This window comes from Prunus dulcis, chromosome 8 (assembly GCF_902201215.1).
Source record: "Prunus dulcis chromosome 8, ALMONDv2, whole genome shotgun sequence".
NCBI classification, from domain to species: Eukaryota; Viridiplantae; Streptophyta; class Magnoliopsida; order Rosales; family Rosaceae; genus Prunus; species Prunus dulcis.
In genome coordinates this window covers 3448778-3472358 of record NC_047657.1, presented here as the reverse complement: position 1 = coordinate 3472358, position 23581 = coordinate 3448778, and the positions used below count along the sequence as shown (strand labels likewise).

Here is a 23581-nt window from a genome sequence, read left to right as displayed (position 1 = left end):
GTAGTTTCGGTTTATGGGGAGATTATGTGATACGATGATGAGGTCCCATGTGGCGTAGGATTTTTCGGCATGCGGACAAGCCTCATACGTGGTGTTGGTAGTTCCGGCGTATTATGTTGAGGTCACACGTGGCGTAGGATTTTCCAACGTGTTGACAGATCTTGTACATGGCATTGGTAGTTCCAGCGTATGGGAAGATTATGTGATATCATGATGAGGTCCCACATGGCGTAGGATTTTCCAGCGTGCGGACAGGCCCTATACGTGGCGTTGGTAGTTCCGGCGTATGGGGAGATATTGTGATATTATGTTGAGGTCTCACGTGGCGTATGATTTTCTGGCATTGAGACAGACCCCATACGTGGCGTTGGTAGTTCCGGCGTATGGGGAGATATTGTGATATGATGCTGAGGTCGCATGTGGCGTAAGATTTTTGGCGTGTTGACAGGCTCCATATGTGGGGTTAGATTTTCCGGCGTATGGGGAGATTATGTGATTATTAGAGAGATAAATTAAGGATTATTATACTGAGTTGGGAACGACTGATGTTTGAAAAAGATTTTGTTCGGGATTTCTGTAATTGATTGCGTGTTGCTAGTTTTGGAAATTTTGTATGAGAGAACTACATGTGGCTTGATCCCTCGGCGAGGGTACGTAGGCAGTGTAACTATACAAGTTTTTTTTTTTTTTTTTTTTTTAAAAAGGGCCACCTAGTGGCAAGGCGCTTGGCGGCTTGTTTTTTAATTTTAAAATGAAAATAAATAGTATATCCGGCTATACTATACTTTGTAAATATAACTATTTAAAGCGTATAGCCGCCCGGCTAGACTCGGGATATTTTAAAATTTGTTTTAATAACTAGTATAGCCGCGCGGCTGTACGTTTAAATATAATATATTAAAAGTATAGCCCTTTTTAAAAAAAAATTTCCATAATTTTCTTTTGTCGATAAGAGTAGTTTATAGGATTATCTATTACTATTACTACATTACCCGAGTCTCTATTATCCCCTTTCGAGTTTTTACTTTTTCAAAGTTATTACCCGTATAAAGAATTTTGCATTTTGCCGTTTAATACTCGTATTATAGACATACGTATGTATTTTTTAATAACACCTATGTTTTCCATACATGTCTTAAAGACTGGGTAAAATACACATTGTGTAAAAAAGCAAACATACAATACATATATTGTACACATACGTATATATTTTTCATATACAAGCGTTTTGACGCATGGGCGAACTCCGAAATCGGGGGTACTTTTCAAGTGTTTTGACGCGTGGCAAATGCCATTCAAGTGTTTTAGACCGCCAAGGCGTTTTGAAAATGTAGCAACAAGCTAGGCGTTAAGAAACCTAACTTTCATAATAAAGCCCAGCATATAAAGAAACGTAGAAGTAATCACTTTCTCGGCCTTTTGAAAATGCAGGAACAAGCTATGCATTAAGAACAATCACTCAAGTGTGAGGAAATTCTTGGTATTAATGCAAATAGACAGGCCTCTATAAGAAACAGAAAATTATTTGAAGACCATTCTGCACTGTAAAATGATCAATGGTCTACCTGCTTTATTGCCTCCCTAGCTAGTTGCTCATCCATCCCAGAAGAGAAGTCTTTACTTTTTGCTAGTTACTTGGCCATACAAACTCTGTTCAACCTCCCATCTCCCACCCTTTTTTGCTTCGAAGAGAAATTTTTGCGTGCAGTACATAATATATGCCTAACCAATCAGTATTCTGGTTCTGTTTTTGCATTATTTGGGTGAGTTCACAAAAAATGATCTCTGATCTGTAAGATTACAAAGCAGCTACTTGCATATTGTATGGCCTATTTCATAATAACATCAAATAACCCACTCTGGTATATTATTCAATTGGTCCAAAAAATTTTAAACAGATCGAGTTTATGCATAACAAACATAATTTCTTTTAATACTTTAAAAAAACATTAAGCCACCAGCCAAAACATTGAATGAGTCAATCAATCCTAGTGTTTGTTAATGTATTTAAAAACGTACAACAATCATCACTTAATTGAATCGAACTCAATAAACAATTTGGTGATGATTTTGTAAACATCTACATTTTCCAATCAGAAACAACATTGAAAAAAAAAAAAACTTCAAAAAACTCTTGACCTGTTGCAATTGGTTAGTACCAGCATGATAATTGTACGGAACACCAGATTGAAAAATAAAATTCATGCTCTCAATTGAATTGTTTCTTTAAAACAACTAGTTTCCAAGCAGCTGGTTAGACAAAAATAAATAAATTAATTAATCATGTGAATTCAAGGTTTTAATTGTTAGGCTCTGATACCACATGTAAGCATAACTGAAGTTAAACACAATAAACACATGAATAAAAGCAGAGTTATCGATTGCTTTATACTCAGCGGAGAAGACATGGCAACTATGGGAATGATCTATCAATAGGTCAAGCACACTGTAGAACTCGTGTATTACGAGAGAAGTGACTGATTCTTTGATATTGAACAAACCTTAACACTACCTCTCCTATTATAGATAGAGTAAGAGTTTAAACAAAATTAATATACTTAAGTGATTGATTAGGCCAACTCACATAAGTCATCATACATAATCATCCCATTAATTGTGGCCAGGTTATTCTAATTTCATTAAAAATGTTGTTGCTTATCGATCATCTCCCATCCGAATTGTTGATCTCAGAGAAGATTGTCTCAGAAATCAATTTAATGGATTCGTCAGTCGCACAACTTTGCTCACTTGTACCAGACCCTTCCTTGTCTTTGATGAAGGCAACCGCATCTTCACAAATATTGGTTTCAACAATATTGAAGTCCATATCGTTGTCCTTGTCAACACTCCGTTGAAGTTTCGAAGCAAATTCAAGCTCCCTCACAACGTCAGTCATTGACTGCCGTTCAATCCCATTATCATGTTGATGCCCAATGATGATCACTATCAATTCTAACATTTGTCATGTTGATGCCCTGTTTTTATCAGTTTACACTTTTGGGCACAGTATGGTTCATTTGGCCACTGAAAATGGAGGATTGAGAAGACAAGACAACGCATATTCTAACTTAGATTATTTTACTTGTTAATAACGATGCTCACTTTAAATAATGTCACAAAACTATCATACAAATACATTTAATGTTTTGTATAACCAATTGCAAGAAAGTTTAATTTCATGAAATTTAGAATTTCAAAGCTGTTGAAGAGGCTGTTGAAGATGCTCTTAGTAGGTCATTCACTGCGAAGTACCAATTAAGCACTTGTATTGTATACGAAAGAGAAACAGAAAAGCATGTGCATATGATACAAGAATGGTATTTCTACATATATAGGAAAATCACAACCCAATTGATGCACTTTAGTAAGATCAAAGTTTTATTTTTGTTTACACATTATGTCATGTTTTTAACATTTGGGAACCAAAAGGATGGTGCATTTTGATAAGATACAAGCATATGCATTCGGTCATGTTTGGTAAGTAAGGTTGGATTAGATTAGTAGTTGGATTGGTATGGGGTCAGGAGTTGAAGTAGTAGGATAAAGTTTTGATGAGATACATTATCATACAAAATTGCACATGATGGTTAATACTTTTTTAACCAAACCACAAGAGTGTAAAATGTAATTAACCATATATTTAATCAAAAGAGAAAATTGAAAATCTGACCACCCTAAGAAAATTGAAGTTCATTTCATATTCAACTATATATGTACTTTCTAATAATTCCAAGGAAAAGGAATAAGAAGAAAAAAAATGAGGAATAAGTTTTTGACAGCAACAAAACCACAAATAGTGTTAGGATCTTTATGCACTCGCAACTTTCAAGTCACATATTGATCGTATGTAAATTTGTACAGGCTATGCTATGATATTGTAGCCCGATTGTTCTCACTTCAATAAAAACGTTGTTGATCATCGATCATCTCCCATATGGATTGTTGATCTCAGAGAAGATTGTCTCAGAAATCCTTATAATGGATTGGTTAGTTGGACAACTTTGCTCACTAACCCCATCCTGGTGTTTGATGAATGGAACCTCATCTTCCATATTGGTTTCAATAATATTGAAGTCCATATCATCCTTAGCACTCTGTTGAAGCCTCAAAGCAAACTCAAGCCTCCTCACAACGTCATCCATGGACGGTCGTTCAATCCCATTATCATGCATGCAACTCATTGCGATCTTCACGAATTTATTAAAGCTAATCTTTCCCTTCAAGCATGGATCAATGATTTCATTAAGTGCCCTATCGCGATGACAAGTCTTGGCCCATTCAGCCAGGCTCATCTGCCCCCTCTCTACTGTACGCATCAAAGCTGGCCTCCCACACAATACCTCGCATAATACTACACCGAATGAGTACACATCAGATTTCACAGTTAGTTGTCGACGGCGATAGTATTCTGGGTCTAGGTATCCGAAACTGCCCTTCACCACCGTGCTGATGTGGGCGTTGGACATGGTGGTGGTTCCCATTTTTGACAACCCAAAATCTGAAACCTTAGCCACCCATTTCTTGTCCAACAAAATGTTTGTGCTCTTCACATCACGGTGAATGATGGTGCACATTGCTTCCTTATGCAGGTAGTGCAGCCCACGAGCTGCCCCGATACAGATCTCAAGTCGTTGCTCCCAAGGAAGAGATGGGTTATCTTTATGGTAGAGATGGTCGCTGAGAGTCCCTTGATCCATGAAGTCATACACTAAGATCATCTCACCTCCATCCGCACAATATCCAATTAGCGATACCAAATGACGGTGCCGTAAGTGGGAGAGCATCTTGATCTCCGTCTTGAATTCGTGGGCCCCCTGTGATGACCCGGGTTTCAGCCGTTTGATTGCGACAGGAGTGGCCCTACCATCAATGTGCCCTTTATACACATTACCAAACCCACCACGCCCGATAATACAAATATCATTGAAGTTTTGGGTGGCGGCTTGGATCTCCCCAAGGGAAAAGCAGTGACACAAAGCGGATGGTAAGGATGAGCCCGGGCACTTGGTTTTGTTGGTCGCTCTGCGGGTTGCGTGTCCATAATTACGTCGTGTCCTGAAAATCGAGAATAAACCCAAAACAGATAGCACTACAAGTATGCTGGAAACTACACCAGCAACAATGGCAACCAAAGGTATACTCTTTGATTTGGGGTCTTCTTGTTCTCGATTGGATCGCCGTATGCGGGGTTGTAGGAGGTGGATTTGGGTTGGGACCGGCTAGATTTCCCATTGTGTCATTCACTTTGAAGATTTCAAGTCCATTCAAGATTGCATCCGATGTTCTACTCAGCCAAAGTATTGGAATTGCTTTCAGTGTGATGGAGAGATTCACTTTCTTCTCACTTCCTGCAGGCATGAACACCAAGTAGTCTTTGTACATGGGAATTCCATTTCCACCACTCAAACGGATTACGTCCATTAATTTAGCTTTTATATTTGCTATGTAAATTTGAAACTGTCGAATTCTGGTTTGGGTAATTACAGATTCAAACTCACAGAAATGAAGCCTAACCAGGTAATAAAACTTGGGATCAACTGGGAACATCCAGGTGAGGTTGTAGAGCTGGTTCCTGGTGATGTTGTTGCCCATTGACCTGGCCGTCTGGTAAACTTGTTGTGGAGCAGAGTACTCTGGTATTTGACTTAAATCCCAGTTGAGTTGGATGCAAACATTTTCTGGCAAAACACTCCACCTTAAACTCAACTTCTCCAAGTACCTTTCTTCTTTTAAATAATCATCCCAATTTCGGTACATGCCAGTGTCCTGATCGAAAAAGACTGGGGTTCCACCAATGTTTATTCGATACACCGTCTCAAGAGCAGAGCTGTTTTCGATGCGGTATGTGTATTCACTGCCTACATATTGAATCCCATCTGTGTAGTAAAGGTTAATTGGCATGGACACAATTTCAATTCCATTGATACACGCATACGCATCTGGGATTGCTTTGCTTGGACTGAACGTGATGTTTAAGCTCTCTTCTTTTTCTTCCTTCCTAATGTTCATACAAAATTCTTTGTATACCATCTCCTCTGGCCCAGAAGCAGCAGCAGTGACTAACGCATTGAAGTCGTGGAGAAGGGTAAAACCACCGGCTTTGATAGAGAAGAGGGCTTTGGAGGGATCATAGTCAGGGTATGAAGCTGGGTAGAAATACAGACGGATGAACTTTTGGCCGGGTTGAGGTTAAAAAATCTGTAGGTAAATTCAGAGTGAGAAAGCCTCGCTGTTTTGTAAGGCACTTGATGGACCTTGTACGAATGAGATGCTTCTTTGAAGATGGATGTGTTGCCAACTGCTTGGGGTTCAAGGGGTGAAAATTTTGAGTTGATATCTCCACTCCAATTTCGGTTATCGTATAAATTCAATATGTTGCCGGAAGTGCCACAATTGACGGTGATATCTTCGACTGGCTTATAGATAGGTGGTGAATCGCCGGCAACGAATATGGTGACAACGATCATGTGCAGAAACAAGGAAAAGTAGAGATGAGTGCTGAGAATTGGTTTCATCATGGTAATTGTATCAAGGTGTTTGTTTGATGCTTGGGTTATTATATACATGTTCATGATACATGTATATATATACTTACATACACAGTCCCCTTCTATTAAGGGATCCCTCAAATAATTATTTGAGGGACGCCCTTTAGGGTACTCTACAATTTTTTTTCCAATGATCCAAACCATCTATTTTTTAAGTCTTCATTCATATATCATCCTTAAAAAAAATTAGACAAATCGGAAACCGTTTCGACATCCAATTGTGTCCTACAAAATCAATGAACACGGTGCTTCAAGAAAGTACTAAAATTTCAATAACTCAATTGAATGGTCATATAATATCAGATTCAAGTGATTTTTTTTGTAGAGATGATCTTTGAATGTGTATCTACAAAATAGACGTTTGGATTAGTGAAATACAATCCGGAGTGGGCCCTACAAGGGGTACCTCTCAAATAAGTTTATTTGAGGGATCCCTCAATGGAAGCTCTCTGTTTACAAACATATATAGGGAGAGTTAAAGATACGTTATGTGTGATGTGTGGATCTCTAATTGGAATTTCTATTGCACAAGTGGGGACACACACATATGATCATCAAAGACTTTTCCAAGTCAAGCTTTTGGTTGCATCTACTCTAAATTCAAGATTCTTGATCAACATCAGTCAATTTAATAGAGACTTTGAGAACAACTTAACTTCATTTTTGGGTTGGCCATGGACTTGAAGAATTAACAAGTCTTTGGATTACAATTTGTACAAGATAATAAGTGAACAGATTGGGGACTGTAATGCACACGTTGTCTTATTTTCAAGCATGCGCCCATCCAAAGCATGCCTAGTTAGTATTCTTGAGGCATGATCTTGTCCAAATTAATCTGCGATATACAAGACTTTGATTATTAGAAAAGTCTGCGATGAGCCTCAGATGACTAGGGACACATGACTTGCGAAGTCTTTGTCTTAGATATATAAAAGACCAAGAGAGAAGACTTTGATTTGATGGTGTTTGATTTAATCAAATTTGGAATGGAATACATGTATAGTTGCACTTTCATATTTTGATTTGTTGCGGATTTCATTTTTTAGTTTTTTTTTATTGAATTCAAATAGGAAGCACTTCTTTATTTGCATTGTAAACTTAAGTAAATAAAGTATTGTAAAAATAAATTAAAATTAAAGGACAAGACATTTACTTAAATGTTTAGAATGAAAATAAGGCATTATAAGGGGAAATAAAAAACAAGAAGGTAATAACTGGGCTTACTTGGGCCGGAACATAGGCAAACCTTATCAAGTTAGGCCGAGGGTTGGTCGAAGGTTTCAAAATCTAAGAAGCGCTACCCAACCTTAAAACAGGTTGAGTTGAGAGGGTCTAACCATTGGGCCAAACCCAACTTTGGCGCATCAAGCCTCGAGCTACCCACTTCGGCTCACGGGCCAAATGATGACCCCTTGCATTGTCTATGTATAGTTGCAACCAAATAATTTCAAGCATATTCATTTCATCCTCTAGGTAAGTAGCTAATATTGTTGCCCAAGTTGCACTTTCATCAAACTTTTTTTTTCTTTGTGTGTGTGGTCGTAATGCACTTCCTTCCAACTAAATTTTTGTTTGTGTTGATGTGAAATATTAAGTTGCAACTGCCATTCTCAATGATGATCACTATCAATTCGAACATTTGTCATGTTGATGCCTTGTTTTTATCAGTTGGCTACTGCAAATGGAGAATTGAGATTACAAGACTAGGGCTTGTCAATGGGCCGGGCCGAGTTAACCCGGTCCAAATTTAAAGGGCTTGGGCTGGGCTGGGCCAGACCAGGTTTTTGTAGAAAATTCAAAGCCCAAGCCCGACCCATGGGCCGGGCTTGAGAAAGCCCATCGAGCCGGGCTGGACTAAACCCAACGGGCCGGGCTTAAACGGGCCTACTTCATTTTAAAAAAATTCATAAACTTAATCATAAGGGCATTTTATTCCAAATTTGAGATTAAACTCACTTAATTCCAATATTTTCACATCAAACAAAATTCATAAAACACCCAATAAAGTCACACAACTTAATAAGATTTTTCAAAAATATAATAAAACCAAGTATTTTTTTGAGGTTATCACATAATTAGGCCGTAATATGTTTTAAAAAATAATAAGTATCAAAAAAATATTTTTTTTGAGGATGGTATGAATAAATATGCAAATATTTGGTGATGTGTTCAAGAAAAGAATGATTAATGTGCTAATCATCCAATTATAAACTAGGAATGAGTAAAGAAAAGTAAATGAAATGAAACAAATTATATATGTGATTTAAGAGATATAATCCTAAACCTAAACTCTTATTTATACATAACTATATATGTATGCGGGCCTAACAGGCTAGGATTTTGTAGGCAGGCTGGGCCAGGCTTTCATGGGCTTAATCGGGTCGGGCCTATGGGTCGGGCCGAGCTTCAGACACCCAAGCCCAACCTTAGCCCAGTCTAGCCTAAGGCGGGCCAGGCCATCTCAAAGCCCATAATGAGTCGAACCAGGCTTTTTTTCGATAGGCCGGGCGGGTCCCTATCGGCCCATGAGCCTGCGGGCCAAATGATGAGGCCTAGACAAGACTACACTTATTCAAATTTAGTTGGTTTTATTTGTTAATAACAATGCTCACTTTATATAATGTCACAATACTATCACACAAATACATTAATGTTTTGTATAAATTTTTTTAAAATAAAAACACCAATTGCAAGAAAGTTTTAAGTTCACGGAATTTAAGAAACAACAAAGTTACAAATTGAGTTGCAAATTGTAGCATACATACTATCATACATATACATGAATTCCATTGAAAAATTGTTGGGCAATCATCTTCCATTGGGATCGTTAATCTCAGAGAAGACTGTCCCAGACATTCCTTTCATGGACTCGTTGGTTGAAGAATTGTGATCACTACTACTCTTGGCCACCCTACTAACCTTCAACTCCGATGACGAGTCTTCCCAGCTACAACTCAACCCTGCATCACTTTCAGCATTCATTAACGACTCCTCATCTTCACCCTTCTTCTCCTCGCTCAAATTCAAAACTCCTCCTCCGCTCTGTTGAAGCTGCAATGCAAACTCAAGCCCCCACACCAAGTCGTTCATCGACGGCCGTTCAATCCCATTATCTTGGAGGCAGCTCACCGCGATCTCAACGTACTTATTCAAACACGCATTTCCAATCTTACCCCTCAAGCTCGGATCAATGATCTGATCAATTTTCCCATTCCGATGACAGATTTTGGTCCACTCAGCTAAGCTCATTTGCTTCTTCTCTACTGTACTGATCAAAGCTGGCCTCGCGCACAATACCTCACACAACACTACTCTAAATGAGTACACATCAGACTTCTCCGTCAGTTGTTGACAACAGTAGTTTTCTGGGTCCAAATACCCGAAACTACCCTTCACCACTGTGCTGATATGGGTCTTGGACACGGTGGTGGAGCCCATTTTCGAAAGCACAAAATCTAAAACCTTAGCCATCCATTTCTCGTCTAATAAGATGTTCGTGCTCTTCACGTCGCGGTGAATGATCGTGTACTTCACAGCCATGTGCAGATAGTGTAGCCCACGTGCCACGCCAATACAAATATGGAGCCTTTGATCCCATGCAAGAGGTGGATTATCAGTGTGATAGAGATGGTCGTGGAGGGTCCCACGTGCCATGTAATCATACACCAAGATCATCTCACCTTCATCCGTACAACCATAATATTTATTCAGAGAAGAAGAAAAAGAAAAGTATATTAATTTAAGCTCAATAAATATCCCCTTACCCTTAATACAAAAATTAAACATGTATGCATACATAGTATCAGCAGGTCTGACAGGTTCCGCCCCGGAATTTCCTGGAAACTGAAGCGGACTCCATCTTTGTTCCGACATCTTCCCGATGCCGGGCCCACTTACTAAAAACCGAGACTCTCTACCAAAATTTGGCAGAGTCTCCCCTGTAAATTAAGCAAACCCAATAGAAATTCCAACCTGCGACATACATAAAATAATCCCAACCAGCAGCATGCTTTCATAATACATCAAAACATACTAAATGGCCTCCGGCCTCACAAGTAAAATCTACCATGGGCGATAACAGAACATTGAATTTAGATTACAAGAACAGTTGAGTAGAAGAAATTACTCAAATCCTAACTAGGAAAGTTCACAGTTCGAGCCTCGTACGCCACTTGCACGCTTCCTGGAGCGACTACTGGCTGGGGGGCGCAAAACAGAAAACATGTGAGTGGACAAAAACAAGATTTGCATTTAAAACAATATAGCAACCCCACCGTGTGAAAATAATGCTCAAGACATGTAGGTTCGCAATTCATTATTTAATTACTCAAAACATATTTCATTTAAAATTCTTGAAAACACAATTCACTTCATCCGTGAGCCACATCCCCACAATCTTGCTACCTTTACCAACCCACTGATAAACTCTAATTGCTTCGCTCTCACAACTATATATATATATATATATATATGTAAATATATAGATATAACTATACAATATACTCATCACACTACCTAGGTACCGGGGAAACAATCCAACCGGGGGATAGTTTGACTAGCCTGCAGGATTTTTAGGTGCTATCCTGCGTCTAGGGATGAACGGTCCAACCGGGGGACGAAACTCCATAGCTCACACACCGGAACATCCAACGCCATGTGTAGTTCCCAAACTATGTCCTACGCACGTAGACTAGATCATCACACACCGGAACATCTAACGTCATGGGTGATGATCCCAAACAATATATAGAGTCTTTCCATACACCGGAACATCCAACGCCTCATATGGAAAGTATCTCGCATGCCGGAACATCCAACACCGTGTGTGAGACTGATAACCTATTCTTCCCACACGTCGGAACATCCAATGCCACATGTGGAAAGTTTAATGACTGGGGAAGGTAATCATACAACTTCTCTCAACAACCCCTCATATTCAAGTTCTTCCACAACTCACTTCAACAACTCAAGTATCTTGCCTATAGAGAATATATATATATATACTTCCCCAAAATCCATATAAAATATACTCTCGATACCCAAATATGCCAAACCCAGAATATATTGCCAAAACGCTATACAAACATCAAATTCAACCCATGAATATAATATATTCAATAAACCATTAAAAACATTATGCATAAATCCTTCATCAATAAAACCATGCATATGATTGAAAACAAAATCCACTCACAAATATTCCCACGCTGCCTGACCACGAGAGGGTCCTACCTGCTAAGTACGTGCAGTCGGAACACCTATTTCGAGATACGAACCCTTAATTAATATAAAATTACTTCAAAGCAGAAATCACAAATTAAATACTTAAATCCCCAAATTCCCAGTACGTGCACATTGAAGGAGGTATCCTAAGGTCCGATTACAGGTTTAGGAATCGTTCACGATTGTACGGTTATCGCTAATCCACAAACTTTACATTAATGAATCGGAACATCCGGGGCTCCGATTCATAATCCGTGAAGTCCTATACGGTCCTAGGAATACCTAACCTATCGAACCCGGATAACGCACAATATGCGAAAATCCGTTTGATAGTCAAACGACGTCCGAATTGAGATCCGCGAAATCCAACGCACTCGTGACAACCTAAGGATCTCATCGGGTCAAATTGTAACTTCACCAGCCTCGCCCACGCGCCTCTGCATGCTCCCGCAGCGCGTGGGTGTGTAGAGTAAATTCCGGTGACGGAAAAACTGCACACCCGAGCTCACCCTTCCTATCCTAGCTTCTATTCAAGGTTAGGATCACTTCATTCAACTACGGGGAGGTCCAATTCGGACGGCAACTGGCCAAAATTTCACTATGAAATCTGGCCAAAACCTAGGTTTACAATCGATTTTCTAGACAACAAATCGATCCAAACCTATCCCAAAAACAGCTAGAGCTCAGAAAATGGATGAGAAACCTCACCTTATTCACCGGGTTTGGGCGGCAGAGACGACGACACGACGACGGGAAATCTCCGGTTCGAACCAGTCGAGATCGTGGCCGGGATTCGTGGTTTCCAATGGGGAAAGCTGGCTGGTCTTGACCAGGACGTTGAGGGGAGTCGGTCGGGAATGGTGGCGCTCTTAACCGTAGCCGGTGCTGGGAGAATCGTAGAGAGAGAGAGTCGGTGTCGGGGAGAGAGAGAAACTAAGGAGAGGGAGAGAGAACTAATCACGCGAGGTGAGAGAGTTGAGGTGAAAATCTGTTTTTTTATATACCAAACTTTTTGAATTAATTACAGTTTTGCCACTGAATTACTTTTCATCGCCTAATCTTCGTTACAACTCCGATTCAAGCCTACCGCGTGTCTACGAATTCGTCTCAGTACAACCTACCCAAAAATACTAGTCGTGATCCCAAAATCCTTCTGGATAAGAAAATGACTAATTTACCCTACCCCCAGGGTAAATTCATAATTCCACTTTAAATAAATTAAAATAGACATTAAATTTGGAGTCGGGGTGTTACAAGGTCCTCTCACAAATCTCACCACGAATGCTTATGCTTATGCAAATGCACTTAAAACAACAATGAAAATTAAAACAAAAGTCCCTTTTTTTTTTTTTTTAAATTGTAATTATTTTGAATAAATTGAATATTAACTAGTTAATTGAACTCATCACATCTGTGCCTAATCTCTCCTCGCCTCCCGGTCTAGATCCCGTGCACGCCGAGCTTCTCCATCGCCCTCGCAGACGCTTGAAAGAAGGTGTTCTAGTACTTGGCGTAGAGCTCCAAGAAGGGCCGGGTTCTCGGGTCATTGAACAAGGCGTGATCCGACTTCAAAAGCCCCAAACCCTTGGACAAGTTCTGGAAGTAGACATTGTCGAATTTGTTGGGGGTCATTACGTCGTTGAACACCGACATTGTCGGGTTCTTGTGGTAATCGGTGCAGGCCTGCTGCAATTCGGGGGCGAATCTCGGGTTGTACTGTGGGTCGTACTGTTCTGACTTGCTGTAGTTGTAGATCGCGGAGCTGAACTCACTGCAGTGGGTGAACTCGATGGTGTGGGCCCCACTGAGGGCAACCATTTCCTGGACTGAAAAGCCCCTGGACCCGAACACCTGGATGAGTTGAGACACCGGCATGGTATGGTAGTTTGACATTTGTTGAAGGTTAGTTTGACCTTTGGTTGACCGTGAGTCTTCCGAAGTAGTTTTACGTTCCTAATGGATTATAATGATCCTAGTGATAGGTCTTGAGCGTTGTTGAGGTATGTTGACTAGGTTGAGATTTTTAGAGTGTTTATTATTATCGTAGGAAACTCTTGGATATTATGTTAATAATTGAAATTATGGAATGATTTGAATTGGGTGAGTTATGGAAGTGAGCTTTGGGTTCGGCTATGACTTTAGTGAATGGACTTTATTTTTAAATAATTAGCATGGCTTTGTGATAGAATTTTTATGCATATGAATTAATTGGTTTATTGAAATCCATTTTTATAATCAATAGTTAATTTAGCATTTTTGGTAAAGTATTGGTGATGTGTGGGGTACTTGGGATGTTGTTGAGGTTTATACAATATTAGAGTTTAACTTATATATTTAAATATAGGTATAAATGTATGCAAAGAGTTTAGAATGTCAGTTTGAAGTGCTATACGCACTACCCTAGGTACCTCCCAGGATTTTGATTACACTATAAGTAACATCCTGTGTTTGTTAGGTCCCACGTGGCATAGGTTATCCGGCATGCAGACAGACCCATACGTGGCATTGGTAGTACCGGCATATGGGGAGATTATGTGATAGTATGGGGAGGTTGCACATGACGTAGGTTATCCGGCGTGTTGACAGACCCCATATGTGGAGTTGGTAATACCGGCGTATGGGGAGATATTGTGATATGATGTTGAGGTCTCGCGTGGCGTAGGATTTTCCAGCGTTGAGACAGACCCCATATGTGGCGTTGAGATTTCCGGCATATAGGGAGATTATGTGATTGTTAGGTCACACGTGGCGTAGGTTATCCGACGTGATGACAGACCCCATACGTGGCATTGGAATTTCCGGCGTATGGGGAGATTATGTGAATAACAGAGAGATGAATAAAGGTATTGTATGTGTTTGGAATCAGGTTTTAGTGAAAAAAACTACGTGTGGTTTGATCCATCAGAAAGGGTATGTAGGCAGCCTAGGGTAGTGCTTAGGTGCAACCGCATGCTAAATTTTTGTGATGGAGATTGGTTCGGACCTTGTTGTTGGTCCTGAAATTTAGGTGAAAATGAGATGCAGTCTTGTTAGGAGGTTTAAATTTTGTACGTTTAATATTTCAGAATTTAGATGATGGAAATCGCATTTGGCGTTTATAAATGTGTTTGAGTTTATATTTGCATTTTTAGAGTTTGTTGTTGGTTTCGTTTCGAATTATTTGAAGGTCGGAGGCCGATTATGTAATTTGCATGAAATTATATTGTGCGCGCTGCCTGTTGGGATATTAAATGTGTTTTATGCAGATTCAAAAATTTAGGGAATATTCAATTTACAGTGGAGACTTTGCCGAAATTTCAGTAAAAAGTCTCATGACCTTATTCCTTTTTGGGAAAAAGGATATAGTTTTAGAAGTGGGCCCGACATCGGGGTGATGTCAGGAATTTTCACAGAATTCGTCTCGGGTTTCGAGAAATTCGGAGCGGGTCCTGTTAGGAAAGGTACAAATGAAGGCCATGTACATGTAGCTATGAATTTTGGTTGGTATTAGTTGGTAATTTTTTAATTTTATTTATTTATAGCTTTTAGCCTTTCAAATTTTGCCCCTTCTCCAAAAATTTTATGGGTCCGCGGTGCCTACAAGGATATTCCTTAAATAAACTTATTTGAGGAATCCCACAACTAAAACTCTCTGTATGCTATATATATATATATATATATATATATATATATATATTTTATACAATGCGGACATTTGCATTTTTCTTAATGTCCAAACTTTGTGATTTACTTACATTCTTGTGCAAATAAATCAACTCAAATAACTTCCTCACTTTTCATAGCACTGTATATCACTACATAGAAAGTATGACACATACGTTCCATATTGTTTCTATAACTTTACTCAACCAATCAATTGGCAGCTGCTTTGTTTTTATTACGTTGACAGCTAGCTAAAAGTCTGTACCTCAACACCTATCTCAACAGCTTTTTAATGTTTAACTCTTGCTTGTGTCAACTGAATGCAGACCTTTGAGTTATCTAATGTAGTTCTTAGATGCAAGAAAAACACCTAAAACAACACATCCGGATATACTAAGAAAAATGGAGACGTTTGGACTAGAGAAAGACTATATATATTAAGAGATCCTTTAATTAAATAAATTTAATAGACTCTATGTGTGGTCCACCGATTCAAACCGTCTATTTTTTAAATCTTCAGTCATACAACATCCTTAAAAATTGAAAACTAATAAGACATTTAGTAGTGACCAATAAAATATACGAACATAATACTTCAAGAAAACACTTAAATAACAGTGATTAATTTAGCAGCCAAATGGTATTTGATTAAAGTGGTTTTTGCAGAGGTGATTTTGAAGAAATAACTAAAAAATAAACAGTTAGGATCATTGAAATATGCGGTGTGAGTCTTAAAAGGATTATAATTTAATGATGCAAATTGTCAATTGTTTAAGTGTGTATATATATATATATAGGGTTAATTACTATAGACGTCCCTGAACTTGGCCCCCATTTGTAATTGGGTCTATGAACTTTTTTTTTCGGCAATTACATCCGTTAACTCGATAAATAGTTCCAATTGGGTCCTGCCGTCCAATTCTGTCTATTTATCTATCAAAATTAGGGGTAAAAGCGTCCTTTCAGTTAGTATGGATGAACTGCTCCTTCTTCCAGAATTATTTACTGTGCTAGAGAAAAGGTAAATTTAAAACACAAAAAATAATAACAAGAACAAATATATCTTAAAGAATAAAATAACAAAAAATTCAAAAAAATAAAAAATAAAACCTAGAACAAGAACAGTTGCATCAAACCCAGAAAAAGGCACCCCCATCTTATCTTCCCAAAATCCGCTTCCCCATACCCACCTCCGATGCTCAGCGACAGCGGAAACCCGTGCACCCTGCCCACCTAATGACTGCCATAGCAATTGCGACTCCTCGTCCTCCGTCTTTGAAGACGGCGATGATTGCGTCATGACGTTGTCGTTTCGAAGTCTCTCCCTTGCCGTTCGACCATATCCACCATTGCCATTGGCAGCCATGAAAGGCAAGCAAATATTCTATTAACTTGGACTTTGAGAAGAAGAACCCAATTGCTTTATTTATATAAATAAAATAAAAAATAAAATAAAATAAAACATAGATGAATCCAAGCCATTAACCTTTAGTGCAAAGCTGTTAGGCTTCTCTCTCTTTCCCCCAAAATTGATCAAGACAACCCACCCTAAAACCCAGCCCCTCCTCCTCAAGTGAAGCCAGCAGCCACCTTCGTTGTAATTCTTCTTCTTCTTCTTCTTCTTCTTCTTCTCTCTCTCTCTCTCTCTCTCTGTGGACTGTATGGCATTGGATTTGGGGGTGGGTTAAGGTCGTCAGAGAAAATAGCCACAGAATAGCAATTACTGTATCTCCAAATTGGTAGATTCTGGAGAGAACAGGGTGGTCCATTGTGTTTGTAATTTGTGAAGTGTGCTTAATTGATATTAAACATTTGGGATTTGCTGGAGTTTTAATATGAAAGCTTCATGTTCATTGAACCCTAAACCCTAAATGCGGGATTATCCAATGAAGGAGACTCTTGGAACTGAAAGGATGCTTTTAACCTTAATTTTGATAGATAAATTGACAGAATTGGACGGCAGGATCCAATTGGAACTATTTATCTAGTTAACGGATGTAATTGCCGAAAAAAAAAAGTTTACAAGCCCAATTGCAAATGGGGGCCAAATTCAGGGATGTCTACGGCAATTAACCCATACATATATGTTATTAAAATACAGCAATATCCTCAAATAACCTCTCTTTCTTTTTTCTTTCGTTTTGTAGTGATTGACCTTTGTTTTTCTTTTTTTACTTTTTTTTTTTTTTCTAAGAGATGCAAGCAATATCCCATCATTATACTCAACGGGATATATATACTTTTAGCAAACGGAAAAATGAATTCTCTCACCCCATCAGCTTATTAAGTATTATATATAAACATGACTCTTTTGGGGACGAATGGACCAAAACTAATTTATATCTTACATATTATATATCTCAGCAACTTATAAATCATGCGCAAATGACTGGCAACAAAAAAATACATATTCTAAAAATAAGAGCTTTAAGTGATATTACAATATGATAGTTCTATATTATTTATGTATTTGCTAATTTGTTCTAGAAAGAGCCCAATAGAACATATATCTATTTGCACCCCTAACTGGTTAGTAAGTTAATACGGCGCTCACTATTATTAAATAAATAGACAAATATAATACTTTCTATAAACAATGAAAATATTCATGATAATATGGAAATGATTAAGTTAATGATTTTAATTTATTTTTTTTTTTTGGTTTTTTAAAAAGGATGATTTCTGAATGATGACCTAACAAATGAACGGTTTGGATTATGACATGATATTGTGGAGTGAGATCAAACAAGTGGTCATCGCTGTATTAGCTTACTAACAGATAAATGCTTGAGTGCTCTTGATATAAATAAATAAATATATATATATAATCTTCCTCCACCAGACAATTGATTTTAGTCATTCTTGGTTCATTAATTTTGATACCAAATTCAAAAGCCCTTTTTCCTTTTGGTTCCTCCACTGGTGGGAAAAAAAAAAAGGTAGGATGACTTCTGACCATTTGATTGTATGAGGTACTCTTATATTGGCATCAGCTTTGCTACTTTGAATTAATTATGGTCTGATCTTTTGGACTTTTATTGAGGGCTTGGAAGTTCATATTAGTACCTGTGACTTTGTAGTAAATTCTATAAACTAGAGCTATATATATATATATATATATATATATATATATATATATATACATAAATTCTCCTATGCAGACATGCGCACATTATTATCGTGAGAACACCATGTAGGGACACCTTTGTAGGGTCCACTCCGCATTGTATTTCACTAATCAAAGCTATTTATTTTATAGATATTCATTTTAAGATCACCTCTACAAAAAATTATTTGAATCCGATATCATTTGACCACTCAATTAAATTATTGAAATTCAAGTACTATTTTGAAGCACCGTGTTCTTTGATTTTGTTGGTCTCAATTAGATGCCTTAATAATTTTCAATTTGCATGATTTTTTGCAAGGATGATCTTTGAATGAAAATGTGAAAAATAGATGGTTTGAATCGTTCAAAAAGAATTCATAAGAGACCCTAAAAGGTGTCCCTCAAATAAAATATTTGAGAAATCCATCAATATAAGGGGACTAAAAGCCTATTTCTTAGGGCTTTTAAAGAGATTGGCTCTTCTTTTTGACGCTTAAGACTCGCATGTATAACACTCAGCACTTTTGGGCCTTATAAGCCCCATTCTTCCTTTTCTCACTCTTCTTCTTCACCTGGCCAAGCCCTTGATCAGAAAGAATTTCTCTTCCTTCCATCGGATGGAATTTCTCCTCACAATTAGAGTATAGCACAAGAAGCCACGATTTTTTGATTGAGTCAGATGTGGCATTGCTGATTCGAGAACAGTTTCCCTTTCTTTTTGCTTCAACAATAGATCAAAATAGAGACAACAAAGCCACCCCCCGGATCGCGTTATTGGATTAGCGGGCGCCACAAGACTTTGAAGAATTTTGGTCTCTTAATCCAGTTTTTCATACTTTATTATTTTATTGATCGGAAGGTTCGACGTAGTTGACCTTTCTTTTCACACTGTTGGGAGAACTCCCGTCTATCAATACGGGGTTACATATTCTTTTTATCAGAGGTAATGGCCTTTGCCTACGTCAAAGACAGCCAATTCGTCCTACTAACATGTGTAGACAAAGAAATTTTGGTGTAATAAATTCCATTGACAAGAAAATAATTAGGGTTCGGTGGATTAAATCGTGGGGCCCGTAATTCGCCCATGTGGCGTGTGACTCATCAAAATCGGTTTAGTTGTCAAAAATGACAAATGGCGACATCCGACGGAGTGCATCAAACGGTTCAAGATGAAGACAAAATTAAAGGAAAGAATCTTCTGTGATTGACTTTGATTTAAATCAAATATTAATCAGGTTAATCAATTGAAGATAATCTGGTTAAATTGCCAGATTATGGGAATGATTTAAATCAAATCAAATCCCACAAATCAAGGAAAGTTATTTAGGTCAAGCATCCGACAAAAGCCTATAAATAGGAGGCCTCAAGACGAAAGAAGGGGTCGGAGAAAAAAACCTAGCACTCAGAAGAAACAGAAAACTCTCTGCATTCTTCACCTTACCTTGGAAGAGCCACCAAGCACAACAAATACGTGCCGGTTCCTTCACCATAAAAGTCCCAAACACCAAACAAGCTTCGTGCGACCCATTTGATCAAGATCAAGTCTCTACGACCCTTGTATCAAACACAAATTTTCTTAAACACTTTGGAGATCGAATCAGAGGATTCAATACAGAGATTGTATGCCTTCTACGTCAAGTAAGTCTTCCAGCATGCCTTCTACGTCAGAGTCTGGAAAAGGATACTTCTTCTCCTTCATTTCTTTTAGGGTGTGTCGTCGTGGTTCTTGATCTTGAGTCGACTCGGCCTTCCTCGCATCTTTCTTGCCTCGAGTGGAAATCTTCATTTGAGTAGCACTGATCGTCATTGACTCCAAGATGCGTGTCCTCAAAGAGTCTGCCCCATTTCTCGACGACTTGTCATTTCGATGATCACTCACCATTTCCTTTCTTCCATCGTGATTAGCGATACTTAGCTCTATATCATGCGCACGAGTGGTCAATTCTTCAAAGGTACGGGGTTTGATCCCTTGAAGAATGTAGAGCAGACCCCAATGCATACCTTGAATGCACATCTCTACAGTCGATAACTCTGAGACTCGATCTTTGCAGTCGAGGCTTAATGAACGCCAACGATTGATGTAGTCAACAACAGGTTCGTCTTTTCGCTGCTTTGTGCTAGTGAGCTCTAGCATGCTAACTGAGCGACGAGTGCTATAGAAGCGGTTGAGGAATTCTCTCTCCATTTGTTCCCAACTGTCAATTGACTCAGGTTCCAAGTCAATGTACCAGTTGAATGCAGTGCCTCGGAGTGATCGGACAAATTGCTTCACGAGATAATCGTCGTTAGTGCCAGCGTTGTTGCACATCTCGATGAAGTGGGCAACATGTTGTTTAGGGTTACCTTTTCCATCAAACTGCATGAACTTTGGAGGTTGATAGCCCGTTGGCATTCGAAGGTTGTCTAACCTTTTGGTGTAAGGCTTGGAATAGATAAATGTATCTTGAGAAGGCCCACCATATTAAGCCCTGATGGTGTTCGTGATCATGTCCTGAAGTTGTTGGATAGATAAAGAACCCACCGAGGCTGTGTTGCCTTTTCCGTGCGACTTATCATCCGACTCTGTTTCATGACCCAATCCTTTCTCGCTGGATTCAGCTTCATGATGTGATTCTTTCTTATGCACGTCTTGACTAGGCTCCTTATCTTGATGTGTCTCCCACTTGTTAATGAGAGAAGCAATCTGCACATCCTTCTCCTCGACCATCTTAGTCAGTTTGGTGACCGCTTCGCTCATATGGGCCAGCTATTCTTCAATAGACATAGCTCCCGTCACCATGACCTGCATAGCCATAGAATAAGACTCACCTACGGATGCCGAGGTAAGCTTCTTCTGTTGATCGTCAGGCGGGGATCCATGGTATGAGCCTGTGCTCGAGTCAGCGTCTGAAACAAGCGAGAGTGAGCGTTCTCTCGAATTTTTCGAACCCGAAAAACTCCTCCCTTCACTCCGAGAGTTTCTCTCATCCGCCCGAGAGGTATTCTTCTTTTGCCCCAATGAGGCCAAATTGATAACCGGTTCACGCCTTCGGTGAACATCTTTCGCCTTGGCTTGAGTCGGTATGGAAGTAACATGTTGAGTTACGGATATCGCCTTGGCCTTGCTCCGGGCGACGACCCCAGCAGAATCTCCGCTTGAGAAGGAGGCGCTCACGCTTTTGCCTCTCGTCGCGGGAACGGATTGAATCTTCTTGGAAGCCATCGTTTTTGGTGTGTTGATTGATTTTGGAACTGGAGAAAGAGATGAGAGGCAGAGATGGTCCCACTGGGCGTGCCAAATTTGTAAACACGAATTTCTTGCGACAAATGAGACAAGAACACGTGTACAAAATAATATTGTATTTATGAAATTTAGGGTTACAATCTCCGTATTGAATCCTCTGATTCGATCTCCAAAGTGTTTAAAGAAAATTTGTGTTTGATACAAGGGTCGTAGAGACTTGATCTTGATCAAACGGGTAGCACGAAGCTTGTTTGGTGTTTGGAATTTTTATGGTGAAGGAACCGGCACGTATTTGTTGTGCTTGGTGGCTCTTCCAAGGTAGGGTGAAGAATGCAGAGAGTTTTCTGTTTCTTCTGAGTGCTAGGTTTTTTTTCTCTGACCCCTTCTTTCGTCTTGAGGCCTCCTATTTATAGGCTTTTGTCGGATGCTTGACCTAAATAACTTTCCTTGATTTGTGGGATTTTGATTTGATTTAAATCAATTCCCATAATCTGGCAATTTAACCAGATTATCTTCAATTGATTAACCTGATTAATATTTGATTTAAATCAAAGTCAATCTCAGAAGATTCTTTCCTTTAATTTTGTCTTCATCTTGAACCGTTTGATGCACTCCGTCGGATGTCGCCATTTGTCATTTTTGACAACTAATCCGATTTTGATGAGTCACACGCCACATGGGCGAATTACGGGGCCCCCGATTTAATCCACCGAACCCTAATTATTTTCTTGTCAATGGAATTTATTACACCAAAATTTCTTTGTCTACAAATTGCCCCCACTTCATGATGCATTGTAGACATGGGCCTTTTCACGTGTAGGAGGTGCAGCTTGAAGTGTTCCCCTTTCTTTTCTTTTCTTCTCTTTTTTTTTTTTTTTTTGGGTTAGATATCATTGAGAATATCTAACCTATTTCCAACGTTGGTTTCCCTTTTTTTTTTTTTTTTTGGGTGATATTATTAAGCTTAATAATATCCAATATTGGTAAGATCTTGGGAAGCAAGATACTTTCCTAAACTAGGAATGAAAAACCCTAGCATCACTAGGAGCTTTGATGGTCTTTGGTTTCTTTAAATAACACTATGTTCATGAATATTGAGATCAACCAAATAGAACAGCAGAAAAACTCCTCTTGTTGGCGAGAAGGTCTACGACTTTGAAGTTTGCATCATCCGAATCTCAGCAACCAAAGTGGTGAGAGTTGCTTGTTGGTAAGCCTGAACCCATTCTTCTTCTTCTTCTTCTTCTTCTTCTTCTTTCTTTGTCTTTTTTTTTTTTTTTTTTTTTTTTTTTTTTTTTTTTTTTTTTTTTCCGCAGCACATCTATCCCTTTTTCAAATTTTTTTTTTTTTGATGATATTTATATATGTGTACGTTTTTTTATAATAGGTACTTGGAAAGAAAGTGAAGAACGTGGACGTCCTATACCGCTTGGGTTTGATCCATCTCTCCGATTTGGTGATAACCCGCTCAAGCGCTTAGGCTTTATGTAAGTGGAGGACGAGTGAAGAACGTAGACGTCCTATACCGCTTGGGTTTGATCCATCTCTCCGACTTGGTGATAACCCGCTCAAGCGCTTATGCTTTACGTAAGTGGAGGACAAGTGAAGAACGTAGACGTCCTATACCGCTTGGGTTTGATCCATCTCTCCGACTTGGTGATAACCCGCTCAAGCGCTTAGGCTTTTCGTAAGTGGAGGACGAGTGAAGAACGTAGACGTCCTATACCGCTTGGGTTTGATCCATCTCTCCGACTTGGTGATAACCCGCTCAAGCGCTTAGGCTTTACGAGGACAAGTGAAAAACGTAGACGTCCTATACTGCTTGGGTTTGATCCA

General features: G+C 39.0%; 1 protein-coding gene and 2 pseudogenes across 1 annotated transcript; all 3 read right to left on the bottom strand.

The window, feature by feature from the left end:
* Window positions 1-2662: 2662 nt before the first annotated feature.
* Window positions 2663-6588, bottom strand: LOC117637540 (annotated as a pseudogene).
* A 2592-nt stretch (window positions 6589-9180) lies between these two features.
* LOC117637003 (receptor-like protein kinase FERONIA) lies at window positions 9181-10421 on the bottom strand. Its single transcript, XM_034371728.1, has one exon. It carries the CDS (start codon window positions 10419-10421, stop codon window positions 9357-9359), a length of 1065 nt encoding a protein of 354 aa, XP_034227619.1. The 3' UTR covers window positions 9181-9356.
* A 2742-nt stretch (window positions 10422-13163) lies between these two features.
* Window positions 13164-13646, bottom strand: LOC117637541 (annotated as a pseudogene).
* Between the last annotated feature and the right edge of the window lie 9935 nt (window positions 13647-23581).